Consider the following 13,566-nt stretch of genomic DNA (forward strand, 5'->3'; position numbering starts at 1 on the left):
GACCGTCCCCCGTGAACACCTGACGGCCCCCACTCGTGGTTTTTGGCATCGAGGTCAAGTAAGAACCTCTCGCTCTCCCCAGGAGTAAAGTCCAGCTACATCGATATCACAGAACCCACGGTGGGGTTTGGGGGGGGGATAAAAAAAAGTGCCTAAAACTGGATTTAACCAAACAGCTCGCATGTCAGTAAATTTATTAGTGGCAGGGGGCTGCAAGGTACCTGCAAAGGTCTCCGTGTGCTTTTAGCGTCTGTCTTGGGCAAAGCTGGGAAGGTCCCCTCTCCCCGGCAGCTTTCTTAAAAACTTTGTACATGTTTGGAGTATGGTGGGGGGTTTTTTGGTGGAAAAGTGAGATTTTTACTTGAAGCAGGTAAATTGTGTCACCCGGAGGTTTCTGCAGCAGTCTTAAAATGTTATTATTTAAAAGTGCGCAGGGGAAAGGAAGAGTCGCCTCGTTAATGTCCTTTCTAATGAGTGGTATGTTCCACTGTAGATAAAATAATTTAAAATTAATTGGCTGCTCCTTGTTACCACTTCTCAAAGTACGTGACCTGTATCGATCACCTAGTTGTTTTAGTGGCGTTGGCATGAGGAAATTATTTAATTGGGTTTAATTAAACTGCAGAACTCACTGCTAAAATAATCTAGGTTTAGGGTTCAGAAGGAAATTGAATACTTTCACAGGTTTGAATATGCACAATTGAATTACTAAGATTTAGAAACAAGTTGGCAGTTCCTGCCTGCAGAAGGACAGCTTATACCCCTGCCTGTGGTGGCACTATAGGAAGCTATAAAAGTGTCTATCAGTAAATTTTGGGCTTAGATGGCAGTTTTTGCAGAATTTGAAGCATGCTCAGAGGAAAGGAAGCTTGCATTTTTTTTTTTTTAAACAGGCGGGTGTCAGTGATTTCGGCGCGCAAGTCTAGCCTAAATTTAAACCAAACACCAAACAGATATTTAGCAGTTTCTAAATTATGGTTTAGCTGAATTGTGTGCGTTTTTTGATGCTCATTAAACTGACAAGTGACTTGCTGTCCGGTTCGAAGGTGACGGAGTTGGTGCTCGATAACTGCCGATCCAGCAACGGTGAAATCGAAGGTCTGAATGATTCATTTAAAGAACTCGAGTTTCTTAGCATGGCCAATGTAGAGCTGACATCGCTGGCCAAACTTCCCACGTTGAGTAAGCTCCGAAAGGTATGTATCATTCGTCTGCTGGTGCTTTGAGGAGAAGTCATGGGTGACAACCCGTGGTTGTGCCTTTCGGCGCTCGTGGTTGAACTTGGCGTGGCGCTGACGGTGCTTTGTGAGATGGCAGGCCTGTGAAATGATGCCTTGTCCAATCTATGGGCTTGGTTTTTTAAGATCTGAACTTGTTTTGGGTATCTCCAGTTAATTATGGCCAAATTGGGCTTGGTCAGTGACTCTTAGGACAGTAAATGCTTGTCTATTAAAAATGTGAAGGTTGGCCGTCTCTTGCTAGTGGTTGATAAGAGGCCGTTGGGTTTCCCAGCCAGAGGAGTTGCACATCACTGGCAGAATAAAGGCTTGAAGTGAATTCCAGTATTATGTGTTCTAACTTAAAGTTTAGGTATCCAAACCCACGAGATTTCCAAGGGGTAAGTTTATAATTCTCCCAGTAAACCTAATGACAGCCAAAGCGTTAACACAACTAGTGCCTGTTAACTTGTGGGACTCTTCAAAAAGTGTTTGGCTCTGTGATTAAACTGTTAGAACAATTGAAAATTATATGGTCTGAATCTAATGGTAAGAAGCCAACTGTTCAGTTACTTTTTTTTTCTGTATAATAGTTGGAGTTGAGTGACAACATCATTTCCGGAGGCCTGGAGGTCCTTGCAGAAAGATGTCCAAATCTCACATACCTAAATCTAAGTGGCAACAAAATCAAAGATCTTGGCACTGTGGAAGCTCTTGTAAGTATGAAGGGAGAGGGGCTAACTGCAAATGTCAATGTAATAAATACTGTTTTTATCAAGAAGAAATTAATTTTAAATTTTTGCAATGGATTGGTACCAGCATAGCTGTAAGGGCTGTGTATGAGCAGTTTTTTCAGGCACGGTATAGAAACAGTGAATGGGTTTAAACTAGTACAATGTAAGAGATCAGCAAGTACAAAGATACAGTTCAAGCTGCTTATATTCCTTTTCAGCTGAAAGGCGTGCGAAATGAAATTTCTTTTCTTACTTGTTGTACGTTCTATATAATTTTTTTCTTTCTTGCCAGCTCAGGTGAAATAGATACTGCGGTGTTTAGGTTTGTCAGTATTCCAGTTGGTCCTGACTTGATTAACTCAATGTCATGGTTATTAGAGGCAGTAGTTGTAAACGTGCTGCTGTAAAATTCCTTCTGTGTTAGTAAAGGGATGTACTGAATAAGATTTCTGAGCTTCTGTTTTGTCTTTGAATGAAAAGTAGCCAAATTGTGTCTTGTTAGTCCTCTTGTGTTCATTTATTAAGGTATAGATTGGCTAATAAGCAACTGCCTTCAGCTTTTGTTAAACTATGAAGTGATTAGGATGTGTGTATGAGATGGTCAGTTAGAGGCAAACCTGGAAAGCACCAGTAGTAGGTCACTTAAATGTAGGAGGAAGCTGCCTGTGCCTGTCACTATCTGATCTGTGCACTCCTTGTTCCAGCTGATTATTTTTTTTTTAGGACTTTGCTATAGACTGCATATTTTTAAAACTGCTCATAAAGATTCTTCATCTACTTTAATGATGCTTTAACCCAGCAGTTAGGAGACTGAGTAAAGCAGTTACAGTGCTTTATAGAAGATACACTTTTATTTAGACCTTAGATGCTTAGCCAAGCCATGCAGGTGGCTTGTTCTGTATGTGTGAAGTCTAAAAGGTGAGAAAAATCGCCATCAGTTGGTCTCGTCTTTATTTTTTTGGAAAGCAAATTCTGTAGTGTGCTTATAAATCCTTCCAAGTGCCTCTTGCTCCTCACAGGATGCCTGTAATTAAATTAGTCAGACTGTTTACTGAAAGGCTGCTGGAGTTGTTAAGTTTTGGCCCAGGATTCCCTGAACAAAAATAGGCTATGCAAACAGAAAACAAATGCAAATATGCGTTAGGCAGTCTATGAACGGTGGTCTGGTGCTTCAAGGATGTTTTGGGTGTGCTGCAAACACACTGTGGAGTTACCTGCAAAAGCACTTTCATTAGGTGTTCGAACTACTGCAAACAACTTTTTGACCTGAAGTTTGTATTTAATGGGAAGCAAAATACTGAATAGAAAAGAAGGGATGGGGACAAAGTAAGTTCTGTAGCTGGCTGTATGGTTAACTGTATTTGGCCCATGACCACACTGTAACTTGAAGTACTGCGTCAAGAAATAGAAGGGGGGAAAAAAAAACCCTTTTCATTTATTTTCAGCAAAATCTCAAAAACTTGAAGAGTCTTGACCTGTTCAACTGTGAGATTACAAACCTCGAGGATTACAGAGACAGCATTTTTGAGCTGCTTCAGCAAATCACATACCTAGATGGATTTGATCAGGAAGATAATGAGGCACCGGACTCGGAAGATGATGATGAGGGTAACTTCCTGAAATAAACTGTGGATAGAAATAGTATGCTATAGTAACGATAGAGATGCAGCGTGGGGTATAGTGACTCCTTGAATGCACTAGCGCAGTTCTGTGCTCTTATTTTTGAAGCGCAGTCTTCTAGAGCTGGGTTGGTGTGTGATACAGAGGGAAAACTCCTGTCAAAGGTTTTGAGTGTTCATGCAGAAGCCTTCCGAGTTTAAGGAAATTTGACTAGAGATATTGTTAGAAAGATACAAATATTCTCAAAATAAGTTGTTGCCAGTAGTAAAGCACTGTGGCACTACTGAATGATACAAAGTGAGGGGACAAACACATATTATTTTGTGTGAAAAATTATAATTTTACTGTGTTTTGTAATGGCTTTGGTCCCAGGCTCTTGTATAATACAATTTTTTGTTCAAAAAAGTGTATATGGTTCCTTTTGATCTGACCTCAGTTGTAGCCTTTAACGAGGCTATTCCTACATCTTTTTTCCGTTGTTGTTACCTGATTGAAAACGAAACCCGTAGGTATAGGTCTGTTCAGTGTGTGGCTACAAATTCTGCGTCGATACGATTGCAGGAATAAGAGTATGCATGCTCTTCTTTAAATGTACTTGGTTAACAGATGACTGACAAAAAGCTGTCATTTTAAGATGACATTTTTTCTTAAATTTTAAGAAAAAACCCATCCAAAATGTGTTTGAGCGCTGTTAGGAGATATCATGGGCTGCTGTTGTGATGCAGCATCTTATGCCTGTCTGCGTTCTAAATATCCACACAAATAACTAGCGAGATCCGGGCTGGATCTGTGCATGACAGAGGTTTCTCAGTGTTTTCTTTGTACCTTAAATCATTAGCTGGGAGCTGACGCTGCTGTACGCTGGGTCATGGCTGTCAAGGGGCTGCTGACGAGTACTCAGACACATCAAAGTTCGGAAGCCTGGGTTTAAAAGAACTCAGTGAAAGCCAAATAGTGGATAGTTGTAATGTGAAAATAAACCCAGTACTTGAAAATAGATTAATAGGTTATTAACTTGAAAATGAATTTAAGTGTTAAATCACCTTGTCATTTCTTGTAATTTGCTTAACTGAAACTGTGAAAGTGATTATGTTCTCCAGACACAGATCTGAAATGAGAGATCATCTCTTTGGAACTGTAGGTGTTTCATAGTTACTAGGAAGTGATTAAATAACAGATACGTGTAATACGTTAAGCTGGTTTTGCCGTTAAATATTTCAGGGTTTGATTCTATAGAGAAGTCTCTCCTCCTTTTCCACTAAGTCTTCAGCTCCCTTGCAGGAGTTTGCATATGTAGCTGCTTCAGGTGTTGAGAATTTTGCCTGAAACTTGTGATGTAAAAACATTGGTAGCCTTTCTTAGGGGGGAAAAAAAAAATTATAAAGATTAACAATTAAAATCATGCTTGTTTCCCACATGTTGTTTTTTGTTTTTGTTTTAAATGCCGGCAACAACTCAAACCCTTCTGGAATAAAACATTACAACTAGCTTGTCCTGGTGTATACAAACTTGCATAAAGGGGAGTGAATGAAATGTAACTTTTAGCATATATTTATAAGTGTATCCTTCATTTCAGAAGGAGATGAAGATGATGATGATGAAGATGAGGATGAAGCTGGTCCTCCAGGAGAATATGAAGAGGAAGATGATGAAGACGATGGAGGTTCAGATTTGGGGGAAGGTGAAGAGGAGGAGGAAGTCGGTCTTTCATACCTGATGAAAGAAGAGATTCAGGTAAAGTTTGTAAATTCTGCCAAATCCAAGAAATGAAGAAAAACGGCCTACAGACTTCTGTGTTAATTTAAACATATAGACATGGGGTAGATAAATGCAGGGTAGACGCAGTGAGAGATTTTGGAGGCAACGCTGCTGTCCCTGAAGTATAAAGTGTTGACTTGAACCTGAGTGGTGGCTGTCAGCTATGAAGATGGTCCTGGCTGACTTCCAAGACTGGTTGACTTTTATCCCACCCCTTCATGCCGCAGGATGGTAGAGCCTCTTTATTCTCTGTAAGCTAAAGAATCTGTGCTCCCCAATGCTTTTGAAACTGCGCGCTACTACCAATTAAATTGTCAGAATAGAAATACGTGTTAAGTAGAATAAATTAATTTCTTTTGGAAAATGAGAGAAAACACCCTGGTCTTGCCAAAGAAGAGAATGAAGTAGCAACAAGTTACCAGTACTTCAAATGAACGGAAAAGTCTCTATTTTTTGCTGTATTAAGTGCTGGGTTTTTTACTATGCACCCACTTGAAACTGTTCTTGGTGGTGGTGTTGAAGAGCTGTGGAAGATAGTCCACAGGATCTTTCAAGTAGTACTGTGCTAAAAAGCAAGCGGAGGAGTATTAAGATAAGAAAATACATATATTTTACAAGGTTATGAATAGGTTCTTGTAGATATAAACTGGTCATGCCTAAGTGATCATTGCATAGACATAAAACCCAGGAGTCCTGAGTCAGTACTCTCCTTTGACAGCTACAGGGGTTTCAGAGGGAGAATGTGTCTGGCATGGATTTTGTGCGCAAGCCTGTGCAAGCAGCTTGCACGTTTCAGATCAAAAAAACCCCTGTGGACATCACTTCCACTGCTGTTACTTTTGATAAGAGTTTACTTCCTATCAGCTCCATTTCACATGGATGCGCAGAAAATCTTGAAGCAAACTCTTTGGTGTTCTTTGTTTTGTTCTTGTAACTAGCGCTTGTAGGATTTGTAACTTCGTTCCTGCCATAATACTCTGAAGGGGTAATGGCTGTAACACAGTTCATGAAGCTGAAAGTAAATAGCTTTGAAGCCAAGACCTTAGAGGTAGTTCTTGGAAAATGAATGTGACTAGGAAGCGTATCAGGAATTAATATTGTGTATGGTCGTTAGTATATGCATAGGCTCTGCACGTTGGGGAACTAGGAGTTGCCACACGGAGCTGTGAAAATGTTTGGGTGTTTCAGAACTGTGGCCCTTCTGTTGATGGTGCAGCAAAACCAGATACTGAGTTTGTATTTTGCATTCCTTTAGGGAAGGACCAGGTGATGGTCAGGGTGAAGTATGTGAAGTTTGGAAAGAGTTCTAGTCTGCCGAGCTTTGCCCTGTATTTTAAAAAATGAAATCATGTAGCATTCTAATGGCGATAAATTAATACAGAGTGTTTTTTAATTCCCATGTTCTAAGGGCAAATGTCGTATGGGCTCGCTAATGTTTTCACATTTTTACTTGTTACAAAATTTGATATAGCAGATGGATATAAAAATAAGACTTCAGTTTGTCTTCCAGGCTTGACACGGTGCCAGTAGGGCAGAGATCTTGCACCACTGTTTAATTTTCTGGGGCTGCTGACTGTTAATTGGTTTACATTTTTCAGCTATCAGCTTTAATAAAACAGGAAAAAAAACCCCAACAGCTTAATTCATTTGACATAGAAACAGTCATTTTGTGAAGATATTAGCTGTTATGTTTTCTCCTCTTCCTTGTCCTTTAATGACAGTAGGTTAAAAGGAAAACTGAAGCTGTTTGTCATCTCTATCTGCTGTTGCGGCCTCTTCAGTTAATTTTGCAGTAACTTACTCTTGAGCTGGCGTGAGGTAGTGATAAGTGGGAAAACAAAGAAACAAGAATACTGGGCCAGATAATACACTGGTGTGGGTGATTAAATGTACTGTAGTCGGTTTGGCCGCCTATCCTTGTAAGAGATGTCCAGTAATAAAAAAGTAAATGCGGAATGTGACCTCTGTTCAGAGTCAGCAGGATTTTCTGAATTTCTGCTCAGGATCAGCATGTAAGCAAAACTTAAATAAGCGGCGATTGTAAAACTATTTCACAATTTTTGTCAAGGATGAAGATGATGATGATGACTACGTCGAAGAAGGGGGTGATGAGGAGGAAGAAGGTAAGTTCTCAAGTTACTAAAGTTGTGACCAAAACAGTTGATTCTTTATAGCTCTGCAGATTTGGGATGTGCACTCTAATGTCATAAATCGCTGTTTGGCTGGTCTGTTGCTGAAGGTATGTGGAGTATTTTAGGATCGCTTTAAGCAAGAGCTCAAGCAGGTAGCAAAGTAGCTGCAGTACTTGATATTTTTTGCCTGCTCACTTATAAAATAAAACTGAGAAAGAAATGACAGTTTTCAAAGTCTCTTGTTGAAGCAGTTTGCTAAAATGAAAGATACTGCATCTCCTACACAGTTAGAAATTTAAATTTGCCAACACAGAGAGGAGAGGGACTCTTCTGTATGCCCTGCCAATCCCGATTACACGCACTTAAAATACCTTGTTTAATGCACCCGAGGCTGCACTGGCAAAGCCCCGGAAGCAGCAGTAGCAGCTGTATCTTTTCCCTTTATGAAGCTGAAAGTGGCTTCTCCAGTAAACATTTTACTTGAGAGGCAGCTCCTAGGAGGCAAACTCAACCCAGTATCCTGTCTAACGGCTTAGCTAGTGAGCCTAATGATATTTTTTCAATCTAGTCTTTCTATCACTGGTTGTAACTTCTTAATTTCATAAATTACTCTCTTTTGATGTCAGGCGCATGCATAATAGTCAAAAGATTGAGGGAAAAAAAAAAGCCAGTGTGTGTGGTTCATCCTGCTTTAAGAAGGTACAGGGTGTTGAGTGTCTAACTGCTGTGGAAAAACTAGCATTTTTGCAGGCTGATACTGTTCCTTTGGTGTTTTGCAGAACATAAAAGTTCTCTTTGAAAGAAGTGGATTACTTGAGTATTTTTTCATAAAATAACTTTTTATTTAATGTTTTGGTATTTTAAAAAGGACCTGCCAGAAGTTAAACAGGACAAACATATCGCTCTTTTTCTGCACCTTGACGTTTTCAGGCCTTCAGGGTAGGGACCAGCCTTGTATTCGATGCTCCTACTTTGTTCTGGACCACTGGAAGAGAAGTTGCTCTGTAGGCAGCAGGCTTATTCTCCATTTTTGTGCAGATATCGGCGTGCTCTTACGTGTGGGTGGACAGATGGGTGGCTTAGTTGTATGCATCTCTGTGTTCCAAGTGGTAAGGACAAGACACCGGATAGGAGTCCTCCATTACAAGTGTCAATGGCTGCTAAAGTCTCTTGAAAAAAAATCATTATTAGCTGGCTTTTCCTCTGTACTCTTCTTGCTGTGAGGCTCTCCCAGAACTTTGCTTTTCTAAGGGTTAGGAACTCTGTCCTAATCTTTAAACTACCCCTAGCAGCAAAGTTTTGTGTCAGCCCTGAAATCTGTGTAAACTGTAGACAAATTCTAGGATTCCTCACCAGACTAGCTCTCATCTCATCCATATGCTTGGCTTAATGGAGGAGTTTTTTTGAGATGCATCTTGTACTTGAAAAAGATAAAATTCTCAACCAGTAATACTAATTCTTCCTTCTTTACAAATGCAGCCTGTGAATCTATTAAGACAACAAAGCAGGTGGTCAGGATGCCTAATTAGCCAGGAAATGACTGCTGGAAAATAAATCTATTAGATTTGACAAAATTGCATTTCATGATTTCACCACAAGAGCGCATAGTCCACTGACTGAATTAAGCATATTTCTAAGAATAAGCTCAAAGATGTTTATGCAAGATGCTTATATTGGATTGTCACTGGAGAGAGAACGGAGCATGTTTCACTTGGTATCTGCAAAAAGTGCCGGGCTTTGGGCAGGGCGTATGCAACTTGTGAAAACTAAAGTTAGGGAGATAGAAAAAAGTCGTTTCCATTTTAGTTCTGAAATACATGTTAACAGAAACACTTTTTATAAATCTACTTCGTATCAATAATTCCTGTATGGAACATCACCTGCTTAGCTTGAACTTCGTTTAATATGGCCTGCATGAATTATTCAGAGTCATGTGATCTTTTTTGGAGGGCCATAAGCAACACAGAGATATTATAGTGGTGAATGCATTAATGACGAACAAACAGTAATCTATTTCAATTACCTTTTCTCAAAGTATAACGTTGTGTTCACAATGTCTGAGCAGAACATAATGAGACGTATGCATACCTCTTTTCCTTAGCAGAGGGCGTTCGAGGGGAGAAGAGGAAACGAGACCCTGAAGATGAAGGCGAAGAAGAGGATGATTAATTTGTTATAGACACAAGTAGGACCAGACTCTTAAGTTACAGAATACCCAATAGTGATTATGCAGATCTGTATGTCTCCATGTACCATAGATGTCCCTACAGAAGATATGTTAACTTTTTATAGGAGAAGTGTGGTTTTACTATTCTTGCCCTTTTTATCATTCCAAATAAGATATAATAGCCTGTTAGTGAACCTATATGTAGAAAACAATTTTCAGCCCTATAATCACTGAAGCCATTGTCAAGTTTTTCCCCCTAGACTTTTATTTGGAGCTCTTTAATTTTATACAGGCTTGCTGTGTTGGTCTTCGTTAGCCCAGAGTTAAAACACCTATTTCACATGGGTTTGATATTGTGAATTTCCTTCAAGATTTAGAAATGTTGGGTTTTTTTAATATTTAAAAAGCTGAACTCAAAAATGCTGTATGGCAAATTCCAGTCTCTTTTAAATGAGAACTTGACTGTAGCCTGAGTTTGCCAGGGATTCTATTTGAGATCGGCAACTAGATTACACCTTTATTTCAGCTTTTTAAAAGGTGACTCCTGTAAATTTTTTTTTTAAGTCTTCTATCCCATTTTGTGTGTTACATTGTAAAGCCTAAGTGGGTTTCAGAAGATCTTGGTTTTTTTCCTGCTTGTTCAGATGTCCGGTGTTTGCTGGAGTATTCACGAGATACCTTCAGGAACGTATCTTGGCAAACTGAAAGGGTTGTAATCCTTAAATTTTCTCCAAAATACATAGTCATTGCAGGCATTAACAAAAGTGAATAATCTGCAGTTTTAAACCATTTCGCTAGAAGTCTGTGTTAAACTTTCACTCACTTTGCTCTTGCACTGTCATTTTGGGAATTCTGCAGCAATCATGGTGTTTGGCTATAAAATATATGCATTTCTAATGCAGAAGTTAACGGGTAACTCCTTCAAGCACATTTTTTTTTTACCCCTCCCTCCCCTTTTATAGAATCATTGTAGGGGGAAAGATAAACTTAAGTTAGTCTTTCTTCACAGGTCACCTTTTAAGCTTTTTAAATCTGGTTGTAGGCAAAACATGCAAGTTTATGTATAATACTAGTTAATAGTTTAGGGTTTTTTATATTGAATGGCTGCAGATACTTGTTCCATTGCATACAGTTGGTGGCAAGTACAGGAGACATGCAGACAAGCTTTTTTTCTAGCAGCCTGATTGTGACCAACAGGTCTTAATTATGCCCCAGTTAAATCCTGTTTTCTATTTGAGCCACTGCGAACCAAGTTCGGACATACAGCATTCCTCTTTCAGTCATGATTTGGAATTAAAACAGTAGTCTTGATATAAAACTAACTTACATTGTTTCACGTAGGTACTGAACCAAATATCACACACAGCTTTATTCAAGAGACTTATTTTTATATCTGTCTTGGCTGACAATAGCTGCCATTAAACTGGGGGAGACACCAAGCGTGGGGAAGAGGGAGATTTCCTGGACCTAAGTAAGAGTCACCTGTAGATCGGTTACCTGTGAATATTTAATAGGTATTTCACACACTAGCAGACTTATGTGACTTCCAACTCTTAAATCAAGTTTAGATACTGCAGGGTTGAAGTTCTGCAAAGCCCAATTTCTTGTGTGTGTGGGTTTTGTTGGTTTTTTTTTTCCCCCCTCCCTGAATAGAGCCTTAAATCCTAGTTTCTCATGTAGCTGTAAAGCATAGCCAGCCATTAAAGGCACCTGAATGAAACGTGTCAGGCAGATGGCAATATACTTGGAAATGAACTGACTAAATGGGTTTTGCATTTTTTAATATCTGTAAAGACACTAGAAAAGTAGTGGTAAAACTACATTTGCAACCACAATCTTAAGTTCCTGTGTTTGTGTATGAATACTGAATGAATAGAAACCTTAGGTAAGTGCACATCCTTATCTTGTCATGGAGGCTCTGTGTTCAAGGCAGTTGCTTTGTGCTCAGCTTTGAGATAGAAAAGTGTGTTTTCCCATCTTTTTGCCTTTTTTTTGTAGTCTCGGTGAATGATTGAAACCTATTATTTATACGTGTGTACTTTAAAGTACCTCATTGTCAGGGTTTTCCTTCACTGTCTTTTACTGATGCATATAAAATTAATTTTAAATGGGAAAAAGAAATTCTATTTTGATAGATTAAAATTATTTGAGTATCGGTCTTGTTTCAGTAAGCGAGTCCAGTTTTGACACTGGATGAGCTAATTGGACAAAAACGGAATAAACTCAGAATGGGTTAGCAGACTTAAGACTTCCTAAAAACAACTTGCAGCGTCGTGCATCAGCCGCTACATCTAAAAATCTGAGCCTCACACAAAACTGAACTTCCGAAGTAACTTTGTCTTTTCCTCAGTGTTACCATCGAAGCATAGTTTCATATTTGTCAGCTTGGCATGCAATTAAACAGCATTTTTTAAAAATAAGTAATACAGAGCCTCCAGATAACTTTTGAAACTTTTTTGCTTGGTGGGTGGTCTTTTCATGCAAATATGTAAGGGTGGGTTTTATATTTTGTAGAGGTTTTGTCCTATTTTAATGCTCTTTGTATGGCAGTATGTATATAGTGTGTTTCGGTTCCTTATCAAACTCTCTCCTTAAACTTTGGAGTAACTGATTTTGTGCAACTGTGTTTTGAATAAAGCCATGACAGTGTTAAATTAAAGAAAACAACCCTGCAGCACTCTTCTGATAATTTTTAGTTGTAACAAAACATGTTTCCTCCCCACGTGTGCTGTAAATTTTAAATTAAAAAGTTTTCAAACCGAATTATTTCAAATAAATTGAGACTATTGTATTGGATTACTTCTTTTAGTATGTACAGCTGTGAAGAATGCAGTATTTCTTCAGGAATGGAGTAAGAGGTAATTGTTCTTACCTGTTATCCTTTCGTTATTGGGAAACCTGCAGAATTGTGCATCTTTCTGGGGCTAGAACTTGGACTTTATGATATTCTAGTTCTTGGTAACACTGTCACAGTCGAGGAAGGACGCTATGGAAAACCCAAAGCGCTGTCTGGATTTCCAGATGAGTTTAATGTAGAAATGAGTGGAGCTGGCAGGGCTTTGGAGTACTGTATAAATCAATACCATGCGAGTGTAGCTGAGCTATGCGAGTCTGGCTGAGTCTTAAGAAACAAAAATGAAAATCGAGAGCCTGTTTCTATTTTGCTTTTTATAAATGCTGACTTGGTGTGCCCGACAGCCTGAGGTGCAAGTCCAAAGCTGTCCTTTCAAAGTAGCTGCCTCCCTCTGCCTTCTCATTCAAGAACAATGTTTAAAAAAAGCTGCTTCTCCTATACAGCCAGACATAGCATTGTTTTTGTTTTGGGATTAGTCCAGCATTCTTGGCAAAAATCCCCTGGATGCACTTGAGAAAGCTAGTAACTAAACAGGCTTTTCTTCTATTAGATGAGTGATTAGCCAAGAAATGGGTGGTGGTTTTCTGGGGCTTTTTTTCCCCTTCTGTTTTTTAAATGGGGAGAGGAATTGTCTCTCCCTCCGAAAGCCCCATATTGGCTGCTCAGTCCTTATGCACCCATTTGCCCACTGGAGTAAGACCGTATCAGGGAACCTGAGCTCTTCGGATGTTCTTAACAGCAGCTTAGTCTACCTTTTGGGGGTTTGGGGGGGGGGGGGTTATGTTAACTAAAACCACGCTGTTCCATTCTGGTACGCGCAGGGCAAAGGAGATGAGAGGAGCTTTAGTGCTGTGTAGGCATGTCTTCAAAAATCAGGAAAAACTTGAGCTGTGGGCTGACGGGCTCCTGAGCTCATTCTGTTGGAGGCGAGCAGCTTGTTGTGACCTGTCATAAACCACCTTTCTCCCTGCCACAGCCTGGCAGTCTCTCTCTGGTACAGAGCACCCCTCTGCTGCTGCATACAGCCAGCTCTCCAGCTCCCAGAGGCGAGATGCTCCGTGCTTGCTCCCCGCCCCGGCGCCTG

At 39.7% G+C, this 13,566-nt stretch overlaps 1 protein-coding gene across 7 annotated transcripts; it reads left to right on the forward strand.

The window, feature by feature from the left end:
- The first annotated feature begins 1,004 nt into the window (after nt 1-1,004).
- ANP32E (acidic (leucine-rich) nuclear phosphoprotein 32 family, member E) lies at nt 1,005-12,387 on the forward strand. 7 transcript variants are annotated; one of them, XM_010289709.1, is made up of 6 exons: nt 1,005-1,196; nt 1,811-1,933; nt 3,397-3,559; nt 5,148-5,305; nt 7,398-7,452; nt 9,563-12,387. In XM_010289709.1, the coding sequence occupies exons 1-6, from the start codon at nt 1,005-1,007 to the stop codon at nt 9,628-9,630; spliced, it is 759 nt and encodes a 252-aa protein (XP_010288011.1). In that variant the 3' UTR covers nt 9,631-12,387. The 7 variants fall into 7 exon arrangements, with proteins under 7 accessions (XP_010288011.1, XP_010288013.1, XP_010288012.1 ...); XM_010289711.1 differs by having other exon boundaries at nt 1,047-1,196; nt 5,154-5,305; nt 7,398-7,464; nt 9,563-9,630; XM_010289710.1 differs by having other exon boundaries at nt 1,047-1,196; nt 5,160-5,305; nt 9,527-9,630.
- The last annotated feature ends 1,179 nt before the right edge of the window (nt 12,388-13,566 follow it).

Source organism: Phaethon lepturus, unplaced genomic scaffold (genome assembly GCF_000687285.1).
Source record: "Phaethon lepturus isolate BGI_N335 unplaced genomic scaffold, ASM68728v1 scaffold41566, whole genome shotgun sequence".
In the NCBI taxonomy this organism is placed as follows: domain Eukaryota; kingdom Metazoa; phylum Chordata; class Aves; order Phaethontiformes; family Phaethontidae; genus Phaethon; species Phaethon lepturus.

Coding starts and splice junctions, on each gene's coding strand:
- ANP32E (XM_010289709.1), top strand. CDS start 1,005: ATGCTCATTAAACTGACAAGTGACTTGCTGTCCGGTTCGAAGGTGACG. Junction 1,197..1,810: donor CGTTGAGTAAGCTCCGAAAG/GTATGTATCATT, acceptor TCTGTATAATAG/TTGGAGTTGAGTGACAACAT. Junction 5,306..7,397: donor TGATGAAAGAAGAGATTCAG/GTAAAGTTTGTA, acceptor ATTTTTGTCAAG/GATGAAGATGATGATGATGA.